This window comes from Anoplophora glabripennis, unplaced genomic scaffold (genome assembly GCF_000390285.2).
Source record: "Anoplophora glabripennis isolate ALB-LARVAE unplaced genomic scaffold, Agla_2.0 scaffold306, whole genome shotgun sequence".
Lineage (NCBI taxonomy): Eukaryota > Metazoa > Arthropoda > Insecta > Coleoptera > Cerambycidae > Anoplophora > Anoplophora glabripennis.
In genome coordinates, this window is record NW_019417798.1 from 536,875 (window position 1) to 558,474 (window position 21,600).

At 35.0% G+C, this 21,600-nt stretch overlaps 1 protein-coding gene across 10 annotated transcripts in view; it reads right to left on the bottom strand.

The window, feature by feature from the left end:
* Positions 1 to 276: 276 nt before the first annotated feature.
* LOC108909263 (protein Gawky) overlaps positions 277 to 21,600 on the bottom strand; it is a 58,780-nt gene continuing 37,456 nt past the window's right edge. For 2 of the 10 annotated variants that reach the window (XM_018713538.1, XM_018713537.2), the window contains exons 3-17: positions 20,852 to 20,971; positions 20,563 to 20,798; positions 19,085 to 19,412; positions 16,998 to 17,216; positions 12,875 to 13,084; positions 8,943 to 9,256; positions 8,427 to 8,861; positions 8,152 to 8,346; positions 7,926 to 8,084; positions 7,715 to 7,857; positions 4,822 to 4,981; positions 4,548 to 4,765; positions 3,146 to 3,398; positions 2,570 to 2,689; positions 277 to 717 (exon numbers count right to left, since the gene is read on the bottom strand). In XM_018713538.1, coding sequence (XP_018569054.1) covers positions 409 to 717; positions 2,570 to 2,689; positions 3,146 to 3,398; positions 4,548 to 4,765; positions 4,822 to 4,981; positions 7,715 to 7,857; positions 7,926 to 8,084; positions 8,152 to 8,346; positions 8,427 to 8,861; positions 8,943 to 9,256; positions 12,875 to 13,084; positions 16,998 to 17,216; positions 19,085 to 19,412; positions 20,563 to 20,798; positions 20,852 to 20,971 — 3,419 coding nt within the window. In that variant the 3' untranslated portion in view covers positions 277 to 408. The remainder of the gene's footprint in view (positions 718 to 2,569; positions 2,690 to 3,145; positions 3,399 to 4,547; positions 4,766 to 4,821; positions 4,982 to 7,714; positions 7,858 to 7,925; positions 8,085 to 8,151; positions 8,347 to 8,426; positions 8,862 to 8,942; positions 9,257 to 12,874; positions 13,085 to 16,997; positions 17,217 to 19,084; positions 19,413 to 20,562; positions 20,799 to 20,851; positions 20,972 to 21,600) is intronic. The other 8 variants (XM_018713543.2, XM_018713541.2, XM_023456526.1 and 5 more) reach the window with 8 other exon arrangements.

Here is a 21,600-nt window from a genome sequence, read left to right on the forward strand (position 1 = left end):
GTTTTAGGAGACGGACCCACAAATATACACACAAATTAAATGGCAACTTCAAACAATTGAAAAAAAAAAAAAAAAATTATCGATCTCAAAATTTCAAACTAATATAATCGTGTACATTTGCAGAACTCCATTTACGTTAATGATAATAACTAGAAATAAACAAAACATATTCTTAAAACAACAACTATTAAATCACCATAAAAATTAAAATAGAAATACATTTACAAATATGTAACAATAAAAAAAAAAGTTAAATAATACAATAAATATCATCAATCAATTTTTTATAGACAATTATCCTTATTTGTTTAATAGCATTCATAAAAACATTAAAAACGTATAATAAAAACTTTTGATCAGATTGTAAAGTTATCAACACTTGAAATTAATGTTTTGGTATATATCAATTTACATGGACTCACCGCCTAGCAAGTCGTTGGGAAGAAAAGAATTTAGGCTGGATGGAGTGCCCCTCGCCGGGTCAGCCGTGTCTAAGGCGGGCGTGGCCCACAGACTAGCTGTTGTCGCGTTATTGGGCCAACCTGTGCTCCAGGTGTCGGCCCCTGCGGGCTGTTTGCTGGAGCCTCTCCATGCTCCGGACGAGCCGCTCTGTTGACTAGCGACTTGCTGTAGGAGGGTGCTAGCGTCCCAGTCGGTCGGGTTCTCAGCTAAGATAGTAGTGTTACCCAAAACACAGTTATTCAAGGCAGTTTGAGCCTGAAATTAAAATGTTCGGTCAATGTCCTCCGCCACCACAAATAAATATTTAGGAATAGAATTCAAATTTTTCGTCCATATAAAATTCATTCGTAATAAAAAACAATATGTTGCTTTTTTTACAGATCCTACATAAATGATTACAACCAATCATTTTGTTTGGAACAGTAATTTTATTTCGTTTGTGTTGGCAACTGAATTTTGGTAAAATTAAAAATGATTAAAATAATAAGATCAAGGTTACATTAAAACACAACATTCTGTTTCACCAGCTATGATTGGTGTAATTTTTCGCAAACTTCTATTCAACCAATCAGCAATAGCATTATCTTGAGCGTAGACGTAACGGTTTGTCATTGTTCATTGTAAACGAATCATTAATATTGGTGATGCCAAGATTTAGGCCACGACTTTTCATCGGGCAGGTGAATTCATCGGGTTAGGGAAAAAACGTGCATCCTTGTACACAAAGACAATATATTCTCAGGTTTTCAATGTTCTCTCTACACCTATGCTGTTTAATACCAGTCGCAAACCCGGTGCAGTCAACATGCTCTCATAAGCTACTACAGCCCACCGACCATTTCCCTACCCTGCGTAGACCAGGCCCCATCGAGGGAAACCGATGCGTACACGGTGACCAGCCAGTCACCGTGCGGTCACACGGTGTGTTAACATACTTCTATAACAATCAATATTCCCCGATCGACCGTATGATCTATGGTGTATTCATCGGGCTTACAAACAGCTAAGAAACCGTCATTTACAAGCGGCCTTAGGGATTTTTCGTTACCAGCACCAGTCGTACAATGTTGGGTTGCAGTCACTTTTGTTAATTTTTCATAAATGAAAGATTGAATAATGCAATTGGCCCTTTTCATACCATTGAATTTGCTATATAAAAATCATTTTATAAAATTCATGTGCAAACAGAATCAATTTTGATCCTTTTGAAAGGTTTCTTATATTTCTGGAGGATATAAACAAAAGTAAGACGTCCTGGGTTCAATTTTCGAGAAAAATTGATTAGTGAAAACCACACATCTAGATTTTTTTTAAGATAAATCGGATATTTTTCACTTTTAACAGTTTTCTGTAATGTTAAATAAATTTTGTTTTCAGATTTTTCACTTTTATAAAGAATATATAACCGAGACTATTTTTATTTTTACAATTTTTATAAAGCTGTGCAAACTTAAAGATGACAAAAAGAATGCAAAGAATTTCACTGTGAACCTAGATTTTTATTGCAATATTGTGGTACCAAGAAAATATAAATTTCTTAGCAATTTTCTTTTTTTTTACGTTTTTACTTTTTTTTTGGTACATTTATTTAAATGTAAATTCATTATTTTTGGTAATTTTTTTCTAATGCAATTTGATTCCTTTTTTTCAGATAACCAGTTTTTGGAAAATCGATGCGACTGTGCAGGGGGATTTTTTTAAGGGTTTACGGTAAGGCTCATAACTTTGTAACAATTTAATACCTTTTAATAAAGATTTACATGAACCAAGTTGAATATACACTTAATAAAATAAAAAAAATTCGACCCCTATATTCCTTAATTTTCCTGGTCAAAAAAAAAATTCACAAAAATCGCTCACTTTTTCGGCCATCACAGTGGCTATCTCCCTTAAAGCACTAATATACAGTTTAATATTTCAAGTTCGATAATAAATGCTTTTTTCTACAGAAAGTTGCTCTAATTCTCCGATTCTTGTCGAGATCTTTCGCGATTTTATACGAAAAACCTCACCGTTTGTTACAAATTCAATAGCCGTGGAATAAATGAATGAACACATTCATTTCTAAAAACTTACACGCAATATAAAAAAAGACAAAAAGACTCACTTTGGTAGCTTCCTCAAGGGTTGAGTATTTGGCAAGAGCGAAACCCTGATGAAGGTAGAGATGGAAACTTTGTAATGGACCATGTTGCATGCACAATGTGCGTAAAGTAGACCCATCAATCTGAAAATGGCATTGGATTAGGGTGTTAGGTATGTCGACGTACTTTAAAAGGTGATCTTTTGAGTGACTTTAACCCCTTCATGCTTCTGCCCGCATGCGACTCGGGATTGCAAGATGTTCCGTTTTGCACACGTGCGAGTCACATCTGGGAATAAAATAATTCATGGGGTTTTTGCTATACATCCCCGAATTAGACTCGGGATTTATTATAAGTGTGTTAATACATGTCATTCTGCAAATAAAACCTTTTCAGAGATATTTTAGGATTTTTTTTAAAATTTCATCACCCTGTATCTCAAAAACTATCAATTTGCAGCCTCATGTTTATTATAACCTTTCTAGAATAATATCCCTCGAAGAATCACCCTGTAAATTTGTTGACGTATTTAACACTCTATATATAATGATAAGGTTTATTTGCTTACCATCATGAGGAACGAGATTCATTAGACCTACCTGAGCTGTCAGATTCCTTAGCAGTAACCAGGGAGAGGATCCGCCCCAGCTGCCCGAGCTCCTCTGGCCAGCACCCCACGGAACGGAATTGCCCAAATTGCCGGACCATCCGTTGACGAGGGAGCCTCCTTTGGCCGAAAGGCCTGGCGGTGGGCCACGAGAAGATTTCGGGGCTCCCCACAGTTCTGAAGTAACGGCAGTAGTGGGGTTTAAATCTACTAGACCACCCTTGCTGGTGGGCAATTTGCCAGGACTACAAAAAAAATATATATTAAGTCAAAATAATATATATAAATAATTCACATTTATGCATCCTTCGTTTTGAACGTGTATTACAAAAAAAAAATGATTTTAATGACCCGATATTAATCAAAATTTTATAAAATATACCCCTGGCAAGTGTATATGCAACAGTGGATTTGTAGCCACGATTTTTAATTACAGGGAGTGTCAACGGAATGCAGATGCAGCATCTCGTTTATCACTGGAAATATTAGTTCAAAAGTATCATGAAAAGGGGGTTTTAAAGAAGCAAAAATGAGAACATGCGGGAAGGTTTGTACCACCCAAATTGGCTCAAATTTAACTCAACAATAGGTAGATAGATAGATAGATAGATAGATAGATAGATAGATAGATAGATAGATAGATAGATAGATAGATACACATTTATTTAGCAAATGCTATACATACAAACGATTTCATAAACTCAAACAACAAAAATCCTTAAAACAGAAATATATAAAAGTTTACCCTGGTAGTGACCTAATGTAACTAACAATTAGCTTATTGAAATAGGTACTAGGCAAACTTATGATTTTATAATTTTTGCTGTGGAATCATTTAAAAAACTCAAAACATCGAATAAAAAATGCTCCAAGGTTGTTCATTGACAAATTTTATTTTTGTAGCGTGTAGTGACCCATGATTACGCTAAGCAAGACTATGCTCGCACCAAACTGATGATGGCAAATTTGAACAATTTTATGTATAGATTTTTGGTAAAATTACCAATTTTTAGACGCTTACAGTAAATAAACTTTATATTTAAAGTTTTCCTAAATCTCCTGTTTTTGAAAACACAATCACTCTATTTCTGTTAGTATATCTTTTTCTTTTTAATACATTTGGAAAAGTGTAGTACATAATCATAACCCACTCAACCGAATCGACAGTAGTTCATTTGCACCATTATATTCACAGCAAAATTTATTCCTTAGAAAACAAGAAAATCTTAAAACTCTCATCGAGATTATCTGTGATAATCACTATTTCTCATAAATTGGATCCATGGTAATAATCATCGAGTTTTAACCTTGATTTCCACATAACGACATATATCTAACCGATATTGTCAAGAAAGGAAGAAAAAAATAAATTTCATTCTATTAAAAAAACTTACGTTGTGAAGGTGCTCGAAGTAGTAGAAGAAGGTGGGTTGAAGCTCCAAGTCGATGAGCTGAGGCTCAACGGTTGAATGCCGTCGGTCGCCGGGGGGCTCTTGCTGGGATTCATGCTGAACAATTCGTTATCTTTGATTGTGGCAATAGACAGAGGTGAACGCACCACCGAACCGGGTGTAATACTGGGGTCATCTTCGATCGATTTTATCTGATTACCCTGAAAGATAAGCAAGAGAATACAGCCAAACCGTGATAGCAATAAACTAATCCTACCTTCCAGGGTTTTCCAGGTTCAAATTCAGGTACTAGATCAGTCAAGGATGGTTGAGCGGTGGTCGACCACTGTGCGTCTTTCACGTCGTTGGAGGAGTCGCCTCCGCCAGAATCTGGCCAGCCGGTGTCTCCAGTCCTTCTGCTGGACCATGGTCTGAAACAATTGTTAACCAACCTCATGAAAACAAAATAGTACGAATGTCAGCAAAAGAAACTTATTCTTTTTATCGAAAATTCTCATTCCCACTATCAGAGATAATCAACGTTTTCTCATAAATTGGATCCATTGTAATAATCATAGAATTTTTTATGTATCGGTTACCTTTTAGTTATTCTAATTTATATATAGAAACAAAAGTGCAAAGGAAAAAAATTAGGTGAAGAACAAAATTGGGCTCCCACGTTTGTTCTCTGGACAAATTACCAGTGTTCTCACTAAAATAAAACAAGAAATAGAGGGTAATTCCTATAGGACGAAAATAAAAACAAAATAAAGAGAAACGCCGTAAACAAAATACAGTATAAACTCTTTAATCTGAACAAATTAAAACACGATCTTAAAGAGATAAGTTCGAATTATCAATATTTTCGGATTACTGGGTAGTAAGTATGTACATATGTAAATATGTTTATGTACATACATATAATATGAATTAGATTTTATGTATTACTGCGAAGGTAAAAAATAACAATAAAACCAAACATTATCGTAAAACATGTCGTATAAATATCGCCACGGCAATAATACTTCAACTAAAAAGGTCTAATCGAGAATGGTTCTGACTCACATAAAAGGGTTTCCCCGAGACTGCCGGGGAATTACGTTTTAAGCGGTTACTTTTTATTATGGAGTCTGACTTTATATTCGAACTATATAAGTTAAACCAAATTTTGTTCGAATTAAAGAGTTTTGTTCAGACCATCGAAATGGGCATTCGTCGGGTTGTCGGGCCGGATTAGTGGATATTCGGAATAAAGTGAGTTCGGATTAAAGAGTCTATACTGTACATTCAAAATTTTTTAATGAGTACAGAATATCGTTTTGTTCAATGAATCAAATATTAGGAACAATATCAGTAATACAAAACAAAAAGTAAAGTTCTCCTGTTTACTGAATTCAATATTACTAATATTTTCACTAATAAAACAGAGCTAAAGGTATAGAGAACTATTCTTATGGAAAACACACTGAGAACAAAAAAAAAAAAGAAACATTTGTTCGACAAAACTAAATTAATTTTTGTTAAAACAAAAAAAAGAAACAAAACAAAAAAAAGAAACAAAACAAAGCAAAAAACATAGAAGGTCGTTCTTCCAGACAAGTCCAAGAATACAATAAGAGGAAAATTTGTAATAAAACTCATTAAGAATTTTTTTTTAGGTTTAAGATGGGAGATAACGATTAGACGTTGAAAAAAAGTATTTTTCAAGAAATCATGAAATTTTGTAGTCTTGTTAAGAGGGCATTGAGGCATATAAATTATTTTTTTATTTTCAAACAAAATGGTGGATAATGGATATACGTTATTACAAAACGGATCTATAGGAATCCGTTGTGTTGATCTTGGACGTCGTTATTTTGAACTGTAAAAGCCCGCAAACAAAAATTATGTAAAAAACAGTTACAATTAGTTGCTAAATTAAAAAAAGTAAGAAAAATTTTGTTTTGCAGTTTTTCGAAAAAATTTACAATTTTCCAAAATTTTTGCAGTAATTATCGAGTTTTGCAATACAAAATTCTAGAGATGGGAAATTCCCAGGGAGATATTTTTTTTAAATACACTAATGATGCATTGATACACAAAAAAATACAAAAATGGAAAATGCCTTTAACAGATAACTTCAAAACAACGATTGCTAAGGTGGTCATGTAGTTATAATTTGGAGGAAAATTCAAAATATGGCAATGCGCCCTGAAGCAGGATTCTTCCCTTCCTGGAAAGTTCCCATTTTGGAAACTTATCAGTTTTTTTTTTAGTTTAACTGATGTCATAAAGAAGTTTCAGCTGAATCGGTCAAACTGCTTTTAAGATATCATCAACACAAGCTTTAAAAATGCTGTTTTGGGAAAATCACATTTAAAGTTTCAACTACTGAAATCACCTGTTTACGTCGAGCGATAACGCTATACTAACACACATGAATTTCAGCGTCGATGCGCGCTCCCTCTGTAGGCATATACTGACGCTTATAAATAAATCTGTCCCTGGGTATTTCAAAACAAGGCACAATAGACAAATCGTTCCTCGAGTCGATAACGCCGAAATATGTACTACGCTCTATTTTCGAAAAAGGACAAAAATAAATACAAGGACTTTGAATTTAATTTTAAAATTTTACATGCGAATTCTACGATAAATTTGCTTTAAGAAAAAAAAAAATAATGGAATTTTTTGACCATTTCCCCCCTTAATTGAAATATTCCTACCAGCAAACTAAGAAAAGAGTTTTTATATATAAAAAAAAGTAAACCAAGAGTATAAAAAATTTTAAATATACGTTTTTTTATTATGAACAGATTTTTGTTCTATTTATTCAGTGGACGAAATATTAAGAATATTCTGATTAATAAATTAAAAAATCCAGAAGACTTTATCGAGCATAAATCCAATGACACAAGAAAGGAAAATTTGTAAAAAGAAACAAAAAACGAACTAAAGGATTGATTTAAAAAAATAAACGAAGCCAATAACACAATGAGCAACACTTGCAATAAGAACAAAACTTTAAAAGAAATAACATTTCTTCATTAATAAGAAATATTTTTTGCAAAAAAAAATTTTTGATTTTTTTTTATTTTTAGCTTGTTCACTGAACCATATTCTCAGCAAAAAAACGAAGAACTCGGAACCAGTATCGAAATTTTTTTCTAAATATTGTCTATTACACTTACCCATCTGTCGGATTGAGACCGAGAGGATTCATATTTGGAGAAGTAGCCATGGGCTTGGATGAAGACCCGGGGGCCCTACAGAATTCGCCCCCTTCTTCTTTGTCTTTATTTATCCATTGGTTAAGTCTTGATTGTTGCTGATTCTCAAAAAAAAAAAGAAAGGGGGAAACCATTACGTCGGCATGATCACGTCTCAAATTCGTAAACTTACCACTTGTGGATCCTTGTTAATACCGATATCTGCAAAATTAGTCTGCAAGGCATTTATCGAGTCGTGCATCGCGTTTGATTTGAACGTATCGTAGGCGCCACCCATATTGCTTTGGTGCTGCTGTTTTACGTATACTGCTTGTTGAGCAGCGATTTGATTCTGTGGACAAAAAGGGACGGTTGAGATGAAAACGTCAGAAGGAGTTCGTTGAAATGAAGGTTTTTACCTGTAGATTTTGTATTTGCTGCTTAGTCTTTGTGATGAGTACGGAACACTGCATGAAGGCATTGTTAGGTTTGCCGTTTATCGCGTGAGCGGAGGCAATCGTCTGTTGATTGATTAGCTGCTGCAGAGTTTTGATCTGTTGTAGGAGCTGATTCAGAAGCACCAAAGTTTGCGGTGCCAACGGTTGATTGAGAATCTAAGAACCGAAATATTAGTAACAATTTTTAAATGAAAAAGGTGGAATTTAAAAGTACAGCTGAAATCTGTTGCGCCCACCTGGTGATTGAGATATCCGGCCTGCACTGCCATCTGGATTTGTTGCACCAACATCCTAAGCTGCTGCGTGGAAGGCTGAGATGGGGGCTGGAGACTCCTGCCGGTCGTAGCAGAAGACCCACCGAAACCTTGAGATCCCCCCGTTTGAGTAAGCATCTTCTGTACCACGTTGGGGGATATGTTGTTGATCAGAGAATTGTTTCCGGCGTTGCTCATGTTACCGAGAAGATTCGGGGCGTTACCGCCCGGCGGGAAGCCCGGAATTTGAGCCGCCGGACCTGGTGGGAACCTCTGTCCGGCGAAAGGTGGGTGATCGTAATGATCGTCATGACGACTAGCCCAACCGTCGCGGTTGTTCCGCATGGGGCTGAGAACGTCTAGGGCCTCTTCCATGTTCATCTCACGCATGCGGAGTGCGTTTTCCACTTCCTCCTTCTGAAACGTTCAAATTGCATGTTCCAATATGAATATCGAACAAATCTAAGTTTCTTTTAATTTGGAATCGTCATCCCTTACCTTGTATCCCATATCGACGAGCATTCTAAATTGCTTAGAATTCCAGACAATCTCCTTAGTCAGCTGCGGCTTGTTGGGCTGTTTGTGGCCCCAATCAAGATCGGTGTCCCACAGCGGCCCTGGCATCTTTTGTTTTGTCCAAGGTCCCGTCTCTTCCCAGCCGGTACCGGGCCCCACTTCGTCCCAGGAACCGTTACGTCCGTGTCCCCAGACTGATCCGTCGGGTTTCATGCGAGCTTGGGCCATTCCGGGAGGCACGGCAGCATTACCGCGTCCCATGCTTGCCCCTGTTGGTAGATCTTTCCAATGAGAGCCTAGTGCATATTATAATAAATTTGTGCCAAATGTATATAAGTCTGTCGAAAATCAAAAAGAAAAGAAAAAAAAAAGAGTAAAATTGCAAATAGACAAATACATAACGTATCTGTCCCAAAACACTATCGTTAAGCATTTTATTGAAAGAAATAATTTTTCACTACACACATTTGGAAAAAATTCACATAATATCATCTGTAATCTGCCAAATATACCTTGACAAGACCAGCATGTTACATCAATGGTACAATGGTAGAATGAAAATGAAATGTGCGACTGAATAAAATGAATATTACGATGAGATCAATTTTTGTATGCCCTTCAGAAATAATTTTCAGTCAATCTGTCAAGATAGTTTGTCAAATTATCTTGTATTTACGGTATACCTGTACAATGTTATACAAAGCGTTACAAAAAAGTAAGATAAATCGTTAACCACAAATTTTTTGAGCGAAAATAATGGAATTTCACGAAGACATCTATCATTTAAATACCTCCATTTAAAGATATTTTCTAGTTAGTTAAAAAAAAAATTGTTTTTTCAAGACAGATGAAATTTTGCAGACTTCTATGCTACGATATTTTTTGTGCACATTAATAACTATTTCAGTATTTTTCTGTAAATCTAGTATTTTATAGTTCCTATTTTTTCTTTTATTCTTATAAAACTGAATTTGGTTGGTTTACAAGACATTGCAACTTCTTAAGATTTGTATACACACTAATTATAGTTAACTTTCTAATTTTTTCCTTGGATGAAATTCTTTTTTTTTTCCACAAGTATTCCTAATACAAAATACATGGTTTTAATATGAGAATTTGGAAATGAACTAAAAGACTAAAACTGAACACTTTTCACGATATCCAATTTTCTCTCGTTAAAAAAAAGAAGTGTGCATTCACAGAGGGGGCAGACATGTTAAACATTTAATTATTTATATTGATGTTTTATACTTGTCTTGTTTTTGGAACGCAGCCAACTTTCAATCGTGATTTTAAAATATTAATTGCTGCAGGTGATATTCCCTCCCGCACAGATCTCGAAAAAGGGGCATTTTGCATACATTAAGGCTTTCTTCGCAAGCCATGCAGCTTTCTTTATCCATTTGACATATTTTGAAGGCGATTTATTAATGTCTGCCGAATGAAATTTCTCTTTTCCGGGGGCCCCGCGGCAAAAAACGCAAATTTTCGCTGTGGGAGACAGAACCCGACGGGAACGCCCACTGACAGACGTTTTGAAGGTCAATTTCAAATGCTACATGCTTTTTTCCAAGGACCCATCGAGGGTTTACTCGGCTTCTATGCGCGAGTTTCATCCTTTCTTCGTCTTCACGGGACGTTTTCAAGATATTTTTTACTTTTTAACGCCGAAATTTGCTTTTTAAAAAGGTTCTGCACCTTGCGTCTCTCTCGCGGAACCACAATATTTTCGTAAGGCCCAGATTATTTCGCCCAAAACGCAATTTCCGCGGAGTCATATTTAGGTAAAAACTACAAAATTGTCAAAATTGAATTTTCCGATTCTGACGTACGGCGATGGGCGATTATTTTTATGTTTTATCCCGTTCCGAGTCCTTCGCAGACAATTTTATGGCAGAAAAATGAAATTTTAAACATTATGAAAATGTTTGTTTACTTTGGCTATGAACAGGAATTCAAATACTAATACGGACAAACTCTATCTAGAGGTAATGATGGCACAGGTAAAAATGTCGCGTTGCAACCCGGAGGTCGACAGTTCGAATCTCGCACAGGATCCCTATGATTTTTTTTTACTTATTGCCGTATTTTCCCTTTATTTTTATATCTTTCCATAAGAAAATATAACTTTTCAAATTGCGTTGAACTTCGAACAGTCCAGAGATAATTATGAAGTTGTGATGTTGATGACTTTTATATACAGGGTGTTCCAAAAAATGTTACATTTACCAATCAGCGAGGAAAGCACTGCACAGCGGTGCCCACGATGCGCGCAGCGCGGCCCAAGAGAAAGGTCAACTCCGCGTCAGCGGAGTTTGCTGACCTTTCTAGTCGTGATTTTAAATTACGTAATCCAAAATCCTAAAATTAGATTAAATCAATTAAGAGATTCTGAGGATATTAATCAAAACTTGTCAAAATCACTATTTCCAAACACAATTTTATTTTATTTCTCATTTTTAAAGTAAGTTCTTATCAATGTTGCAATATCTGATAAATCACACTAAACAAAAATTAAACCCGATATGTTTGAAAAGGAAAAATTTGGGAAAAACTTAATGGCTACTACAACTCTTCCTCCATCCACAAAAAAATTTGGGAATAGATGCGGCATGAGAAATGGAGTACATATCTTAAAAAAAATTTCTGTAAAATCCTGTTTTCGAGAAAAAAATAATTGAAGTTATAGTACATTTAACCATTACATAGCTGGACAACTGTAGTCTCTAGCGTCATTCGCAATACGCGTGGAGAGCCACGTTGCCTCAGCATCTCCAAATACTGATATCCGATTTTACAATCGTCATTGGGTTAGTGTTTACAATAGATGTTTAGTAATTAGTGTCAAAAATGGCTTGCACGTACAGCAACTCGGAGTTGATGGATATCGTTTTAATTTATGGTGAAGCAAGATAACATTTTGTATTATGGAGAAACATTTGTGATATGGTGAAGTAAGACAACATTTATGTTAGTTTGTAGAAACTGAGTAAAATTTTGAACATATGTAACATCAGGTATGTCAAATTAATTTAGTATTTAAAACCACAAATTAATTTTATTAATTAATAATAACAATAGCGGCAAAAGCAGTCGAGTTTGCCGAAATAAAATAAGTGCTATAAAATTGTATTTATTTCTTTCCTTGCGAAATTCTTTCAAGTTTTTATCACACTGCCGCCATACCAGTCGCATTTTGCGAGGTCAGGTTTTACAGTAGACCAGTTTCCAGTGTCGTGCAGAAGTGTATTTTTAAATAATTTTCGAACTGCACTTTTTAATTTTTTCTTTACAAAATTGTATTTGTAAGTCCCCTCTGCATCCAACAATTTTTTTTGGATAAGTTCTGAATCACCCTGTATATATAGAAAGAACGGTTTCCATGTATATCATACGTGTGCTATATAATCGAAAATATTTTTTCTGTTCACGTATAATTTTACACTCTCATGCAGGATTATTCTTCCTTGCATCAGATAGTCATATTGTGCATAATATAGTAGTTATTTTCTGATTGTACGCATAAATTTGTTGAAAAATAAAACAAAAAAAACTTTTATAAAACCACATTTATAATTGACAAAAATTTATCGTTTTTATTAATGTTTAGCAATATCAAATAAATGTTGATCTCCTAAAAGAAATATCTTTTGAATTTCCTCACAAAAATCTCAATTTTAAAAGAATTGTGAACGAGAAGCAGTAATCCCATCCATTCGACAAAATTATTTTCATACAAAGAATCTGTGGTTAACAGCATGACCTACTATTTTTTGTAGTACCTTGCAAGAGAAAATAATTTCCTTTTGTCAAAAAAACAGAAAAGAAACTACTGTTAAAAAGCCATTGTCTCAGTGCCGATTTAACTGAATCAGAGGTGCCTGCCAGTGAAAAAAAAATTCTGAAGCTCTTACCTTGTTGCGGGTTACCCCACAGTGAAGTGCCGTCATCGTAATTAGGCATGTTACGTCTTTGGGAAGGCGGGGAAGGTTCTTCCCACCCAGCACCATTTCCTGGACCGACAGGCATCTTGCTGTGGTGGTGCATCTGCTGGGCGCTAGTGTGTGGCGCGCTCTGACCCCAGAAGGCTTCCGCACCAGCCCCGTTTAATCGGCCGGTGATTCCTGTGGAGAAAACTTCAATTTTTGAATTTGCCCAAATTTTTTACCAAAATATTTTAATACTTGGAATATTTTATTACATAACGTTTCTGAAAATAATTCTTCCGTAATATTAATAGAATCCGATTATAGTTGTATATGTGGCTGTCCAAAAATGTCATACCATGCAATTGTTTTTTCAAAAATAAAATTTTTAAATTAATTTTTTTTATTGATTTGATTTTTTTTTGGTGTAACTCCAGAGGCACTAATAAAATATATCCAGATATGGACATATAGTACGCGATATTATAATAACTAAAATATGTAACAGCGTTCAAATAAAAACGTGGTAGTTGGTTCTGAAAATTTGGACGTAGGGCGTAGCGTATAGCAAATGAACTTAAACGTCATCTGTCAAAGCGCTATATCGCCGCTATCAATTTGAATATTTTCGTTTTAAAAAGCATTTAAAATGGTGTTTTCTCAAGAACAAAGTGTTTATCCTAGAGTCCTACTTTAGAAATGGACGCAAGATTGATGGAATATGGAAGTATTCTATTGAGGAATGTTTCATAGAATTTCCAAATCAATTTCCCGGCGTTGTTGAGTACAAAATTTTTCAAGGTGCAGTTCAGCGTTGTGTTAATGTTTTTCGTGAAACGGGCAGTGTAACAAGAAAAGAAGGAAGCGGCCGACCTAAAAAGCGGACTGAAGAATTAAAAGAAAATGTCCAACAAATAATGGAAAATGCGCCAAGAACTTATGTACGTGTTTTATCACAAATGGTGGGAGTATCAGTCGGTACCTGCCACACAGTGTTAAAAAAAGATTTGCGTTTGTTCTCCTATCGTTTAACTTGTCAGCAAGAACTTCATGAAGTTGATTTTCCGCGACGGGCTGTATTTTGTGAATGGTTTTTAAACAACTACGGTGAACTTCATAATATCACCTTTTTTTCTGATGAAGCCTGGTTTCATTTAAGTGGTTACGTAAACTCACAGAATATGAGAATGTGGTCTTCTGAAAAACCAGATAACTTTTTTGTCGAGGGCCCTCTACACGCTCAAAAAATTGGAGTTTGGTGTGCTCTCAATCGAAGGAGGATTTATGGACCTATTTTTTTTAATGGTACTCTTACTGCGCAAAGGTATAGAGAAGAAATTATCGCTCCTTTTGTTAACCAGCTGGAAGAAAACGAAATTACAAACTTTTACTTTCAACAATATGGCGCAAGGGCACATACGGCAGGCGAGACGATGAATATGTTGAGGGAAGTTTTCCAAAATCGACTAATAAGTCTCAATGCTGAACATGAATTTCCACCGAGGTCATATGATATTACGCCGTGTGAATTCTTTTTGTGGCCTTACCTTAAAAACACTATTTTTGAACTGCCTATTCCTGATTTAAACCATCTGCAGGCTCGACTTATAGACAAGATTCGTGAAATTAACAATACCCCGAGCATCTTAGAAAATGTCTTTAATTCTTTGAGGAACAGGTGTGAAAAGTGCTTGGAACAAGGAGGGGGACACTTTCAGCAGCTGCTTTAATTTATTGTTATAACAAGGAGGGGGACACTTTCCGCAGCTCCTTTAATTGTTTCTTATTGTTATCACGATTATTCTTTAAAATAAAGTTATATAGTCATTAACGTTATTGAAACTGACAGCTGCTATACAGCTCGTTGAGAAATAAGGTTAAGTTGGTCGCTATAAGCTACTCCCTACGTCCAATGTGTCACAGCCAACTTCGATCACGTTTTTATTTGAACGCTCGTTATTTTAACAAAAATTTCCTCAAACAATGCGATTAATTAGAGCAAGCTGTAAGAATAATGATGGGATGATAATGAATAAACACAAAAAAAAAAAGAAAACAAAATCCACATCATCTACTTACATTTTTCTCAATTGGTCATCAAATATTTGGTACCAGCGATCTGCTGACATTGAAATTAACAATACCAATTGATGTACCTATATTTTGATTTTTTTTTTTAATTGAACCGGCTACGGTATTTTGGACGTAAAATTTATATTTGCTTAGTTTTTTTTTTAAACATTTGAAATGATTCTTTAGCTCTTAGGTAACACTCAACATGTACAAAGATATTTCTAAAGGTCGTGACATTTTCAGCCTTGAATATTATCACAGAAACAAATACACAGACACAAGGATAGAGGATTTAATAAAACGAGAATTATACTTTAACTGCACGAAATATCACCGAAAATAATGTTTTATTTATCAACACACCTATTGACATGTTAATCAAAATAACAGTCTTTTTTAAGATTTACGCATATTTAGATTTTTTAATGCAAAATAAATTATTTTTAAGACGAATGAGAAAACGAATAAAAACTAAATAAACTAAATAAAAAGTTGAAATTGATACCACAAACTGCTACATTTTAAAATTTGTCTGTGCAATTTATAAGTGAATAAATCATAGAAATTGGTTTGATCACTTTTTAAGGAGCATATATTATTTGGTGCGTAAAAAATCATAAGAAACTTGTGAGTTACAATTCTGAAGAAGTTATAATTGCCAAATATAGTTTGTTTTATAAAAAAATATTTGAACATCTGCAGTTATGTTAATGGCCTGCACTGTATCGCTAAAAAAACTCATCTCAAATGACAAAACTTTTTCAGCACCGCAACTAGCCTACACTTTGGCCAAATTGATTCATTTGAGAAATTTTAAATATAATAGTACATTGCGTAACGAGTGGGGAAAAGTTGCCAATAGCGCCAATTTGGTGTGATTCAGGTAATTTTAATTTATTATAGGCACCTTCTATCAATCATTCATATTACAATTGCGAAACGGAGAAATAAGAGGGATATTTTGTTGACTAACATGGCACTTTGGAGACATTTTGAAACAGAATAAAACAAAATTTACCACCAATATAATAAAATTGTTTCAGGACAAAAATAATTAAAGTATGTTGTTGGCCAAATGTACATATAATAGAAAAGACATTTCTATCACGCGCGCTCGCTATGGGACCTATAGTGTAGGGGGTTAGGTGCACGGAAAGTGCTAGATAGTACAACAGTGTGATGTTATTTTCATAGCGCAACACTCCAGCGTTGCGCTATGAAAATAACGTCACGCTGTTGTACTATCTAGCACATTCCGTGCACCTAACCCCCTATGCTATAGGTCCCATAACGACTTGCACTTGTGATAGAAAATAGTATGTGCAACCCGTTCGGAAAAGTTGCCATAGCGCCACTTGGGCGCTTTCCACACTCGCTTCGCTCATGCGTTAACTGCGTCCGTGAGGCGCTATTGGCAACTTTTCCCCACTCGTTACACAATGTACTATTGCAATTTTATTCGAAAAATATGTCATTTTGGAAAGAATCACAGTTGAATAAATTTTAATTATATAAAGTATGATTTTTTTTGTCCAAAATTTGATTTAAAATAAAGTTTTAAAATTTATAACAAAAATATATAAATAAAATCAAATTTAAAAAAATAGATTTAAAACAAAGTTAAAAGTAAAAAAGAACATTTAAAAAATATGTTCGTAAAATAATGTCCAAAAACAGTATACTTATTTTTTTTTGGGAAATGTTAGTCTCCTTGGAACAAAAAATTTGTAATGGTTTTTAAACTGAAGGTTAAAAATTTCGAAAAACTGCGAATAAAAAAGTTATGATGAATTTTCTTGCCTCAGTATTTTTTAAAACGGTTTTGTAACTCATTATTTTACAATTATTGTACTCGATAATTTATTTTTTAAATAGGTAGAAATTTGATAGTGGGGAAAAAACATACAAAAAAACTGAAAGCAGCATCCTGAAGCTTCTTCTGTATCAAAGACATCTGCCGAGACGAATCACTTCAAATGTATAAGAATAACAAATCAACACCTAAGAGAAAAAAAGAGTAAGTCAATTAAAGTTATACCTCTCGGGTCTCCTCTCATATCGCTACCAGCCATTTGCCTCATTTGTTCACGGGGGTCCAACAGTCGCATGGGATCGGAACTTGCGGCACGCATATCCCTCAATTCGGGACGAATCTCTCTGGGGTCCATGCCGGCCTGACGTGGGTCAGCAGATCGCGGGTCTCCTCCCCAGCCCGTATTACCTGCACCTGTACCCCAGTCGTTCTCTTTCTTAGGGCCTGAGAGTACAATGTAGACAAAAAAAAATCGAGGGTTTTAAGGTAAATCGTTTTGTTTTTCATCAGAAATGAAATTAAAATTCCTTTGACGTGTCGTATTTTAAAGGTAAAACCCTTGATTTCTGCAAAAGCACATTTCACAGAACCATCAGCGCCACACACCACTCCAAACCTCTTATAACGAACAAAATCACAAGAACAGTCACATATTGTCATTTAAATGTTTTTCGCGATTGTTTTGTTGGAATCGTTTTGTTTTTGAAATTTTTATTTACAAAAACATTTTTTTATATGATGATGTAAGTGTGATTTAAGCCCATTTAAGATGTATAATGCAGTTATGGGTTACTATGTTACTGAAACCTCAATGAAATGTGAGCAGTTATAAAGCAGTGTATGCAAAAACTGTGGTCAATGCAAAAATATTTAAATCAAGTTATTTCACACTTTTAAAATATAAATAAATGCCAAAAAGTTTAATATATCTCAATATAACTCAAGCCACTTTTTTCAAGCTACCATATGAGGGTTTTGGTTATTTGAAGACATACGTGGTCGGTCAAATTCGGATAAAGTTACAGAATTTTATGGCGAATAAGATGATGACTGGCGATAAATTTTGTTTTTTGGAGTTTTTCAGCAAAAACACTTGAAATTTTGATTTCCAAAATTTGAAATCCACAAAATGAAATTTTTAAACTCGGATATTTTTTGTAGAGAATTTGAATCTGTCGTCAATTAGCTGTGGCACCTGTCGGGAGAGGGCAATGTCATGCAACTTTTGCCTTTCAAGATATTTTGCAGACGAGACCTTTTGTTTCAGAAGTATGGCAAACTGATGAGGACTACTAAATCCAAAACCATTTTTTGTCTGGGTAGTTTGAACAAGGATTGATCCTAACCGTTTACCTAGAATATTAATTCAATACGGGTCGGGCTATATAGCCCGCAAAGTACTTAGTCATTTCTTTCACTATTATCAGTACAAAAAATTAAGGTTCATCTAGTTGGCGAATGGTCGTGCTTTTATAGTACCCGTGATATTACAGGTCACTCTTTGTCAGTGTAGGGCATATGAAGCCATAGGCAATTATAACAATTTAGTTAAATCTTCATTGATGTCAAAGTTTAGACCATTAAAGATGTAATTTTCACATGAAACCGAAAATTGATATTTTTCAGAGTATTTAATCAATAAGTTTGAGGCACACCTCAAACCTCACCTCTTTCTTCATAAGAAAAATGCATGTTTATCTCTTTAAATTTTGACATAATCGAAAGTTTTACTGAACTGTCTAAAAACTGTAGTTGGATGTTTTGTTTTCAAAATACTGTTAATAATTTGATATTTGGAGGAGAAAAAGGAAATCATATCATTATGTGAAATCAACATAAATAGAAAAATGTGCATAAACAAACGATTACAAATTGGAATTCTCCATAAAAAATGTCCTGATAATCTGTGGATTTAAAACGACCACCTCTTTCCATTTTTGATTAAAAAAAATTTTCAGTGTTTCACAATAACTCCAAAATGAAAAGAGGTACATTATATTTCGCTTTGGCGTATTATTAATCGTTAAGTTATGCAAATTTGGCCACACTTGCACCTCAAAAATAAAAAACCTCCCACCGTCAAGTATACAACAATATTTTAACCGGAATTACAAAATTTCTATCATAAAAAATTTAACTTTAGTACTCTTATCTATAATTAACTTTAAAATAAATTTAAACTAATTAGAGACAATACTGAAAAAAAAAATCCAAAGGAATTGTAATAACGTTAAATTTAAGTTAGTACTCATCAGGAGCTAACTCACAGCAAACAAACCATCAAAATAACGTCAAAAAAAAAAACAACTTACCGCCCCACATAGCACCATTGTTCGTATTACCGCCAGCACCCCACTGCTGCTGCTGATTAGAGGGTACGCCAGTCCATACGTTGGAACTATCGGTGTCATCGTCCTCGCCCCAAGTTCCTCCGATATTCGTCGATGGGGTATGTCCCCAGGGAGTCTTTTGTTGTGGTTGCGGAGGCGGTTGTCCACCGTTTCGCAGATTGGCCTCCCACAGTTCAGTTCCGTTGTTGACGGCAGGTTTCCATGGTGGGGGACCACCGGATCCGTCCATTTTCATGGGCGGCTCCGGGCTGCTGGGGATGTCCCAGTTTGTGTCTTGGTTCACGTGTTGCTACAGAATTCCCGAATTAGAATGACTTATTTACGACCCAAAGCCCACTTTTTTTGTTCAATGTTACAATGAAACAATGTGTAAAAATAAAACAGAAATTATAAACATAAATTACAAAAGAACAATTGACGAAAGGAGAAAATAAAGCAATCAATTGCATTAAGCAAAAAATAAAAGAACTGCATCTATCATTTTGTTCGATGTACAAACATGAAAATGGAAAACAATTCTGGGAAGTAGAAAGGACAACTACTTTTGTTAATAAGAAAATAGTTTTAAATCTATGCTTTATGCAATAGGAAATGTCAAGGCATGAAGGTAATCCAAATACAAGTGTCAGCTCTGAAAGCTCTCAACACATGAGTCCTACTATGGAGACCAAACAGAAACATCATATCCCATTTAATAAATCCCAATACGGACGACATGGAACCCCCAAAGAAAATATTCCTGCAAACACCTGCTGGACATAGGAAGAGAGGCAGACCCAGAGCTAGATTTAAGGATCAGATGGAAGAAAATTTAAGAACAGTAGGAATTAAAAATTGGAAAGCCAAGGCGAAGAATAGAGAAGAATGGACACTGATGGTAGAACAGGCAAAGATTTACACAGGTTTATAGCGCCAATGATGATGAATATTTTTAATGCTTTGGAGGTGATATTGGAAAAATGACGACTCATTTATAAAATCCCTGTCACCTTTATATTTTCAACAAGGGTGACAGGAATTTTATGGGAGACTAACTTCGATAAGTTATTCAACCATATTATTTATAAATAAGGCTAATATGGTATCTTCATCACTTACAATGGGAGAGACACTCATGAATATCATTCATAAAAGCATTAAAATACAGTGGTCCTAAGTAGGAACCTTGAGGCACATCTGACACCACTGTGATTTTGTTGGATATGGAACTCCTGGAAGAGAACAAGGACCACAGAAACTAGAAATATAGCGATGGTACAATTAACACTTGAACCTTTATAATTAAAAGGCAGTTAAAAATATTTCCCGTCACTACACACCAGAAAAATATTCGGCAAACATATAAACAGTATCAAATCCCAAAGTACTTAAATGGTCGTTATTTTTTCAATACACTAGAATTATTATTATTACCCTCGGAAATACAGATGGATACTTACTCCGCCCCATCCATCTTGACTGAAGATAGCCTCTCGCATGCTGTTCAATTGTTCTAGCTGTTGTTTCGTGTTGCTGCTTGGTCCGTTGTTGTTCGAAGTGTTGGTGACGGAGGTAGCGGGTTGAGTAGTAGGCGGCATTGAGTTGTTGGGTGCGGGTTTTGTTCCGGGTTGGCCCCAGCCAGTAGTGTTGGACTGGGAAGTAGGAGGCTGTTGGCCACTAGCGTTGGATTTGTTTCCTGCAAGGAAGGGCCCTTAAGAAATTACTTCCATAGAAATGCTTCGGAATTACCGTTTTGAGTATGGCCTTGGTTTGACGGCGGTGGTCGATTAGCATTGTTATTCCACTGTTGGGTACCGGCGGTGGTCTGATTGACTGGGTTAGCGGTGCCCCAACCGCTCGAGCTAGTCGCTACATGAAACAGAATTCTTTTTTTGATGCTAATGTACCACCTACCTCTACCCTCTACCGAAGTAATACTGTTGCCGAAAAATGGGGGCTTGCTCACGGCAAAAATGTAAAATTATAGATATTACTCTCACTCTCAACTTTATCGGGTATAATTTTTCAAAAGCCTGTCGACATTTCAAATTATGTGGTTTCCATTACTTGTTTAATGCATGAGAATTTGCTATAATATTGTACGTTTATGGAGAGTGTAGAAGTTAAAAAACCATAGTCAAATGACTAAAAAAATATATTACTAGATTTTAAGTGAATAGACTAATTTAAAAAATAAAGTGAAACTTGATAAATTTTCATTAGTGTTAATTAACTCATTCACAAAACAAACACAGAATCTTATCTAAAACTAACAAACTCCAATATCAATATTGGTAAATTAATAGAGAATTGGGTTCCATTCTTTGTATAAACTGATAAAATACTGTTTATAACTAACAAATTATATTATACCGACATTTTGGTTACATTATCTATGAAATATAGTATTTTGCAAGTAAGTTGTTGCTAAAAACAACAATGTTGTTAGTTCTTGACTATCTTGTAAAGGTCACTAACTGGTATCCTTTTCAATGATA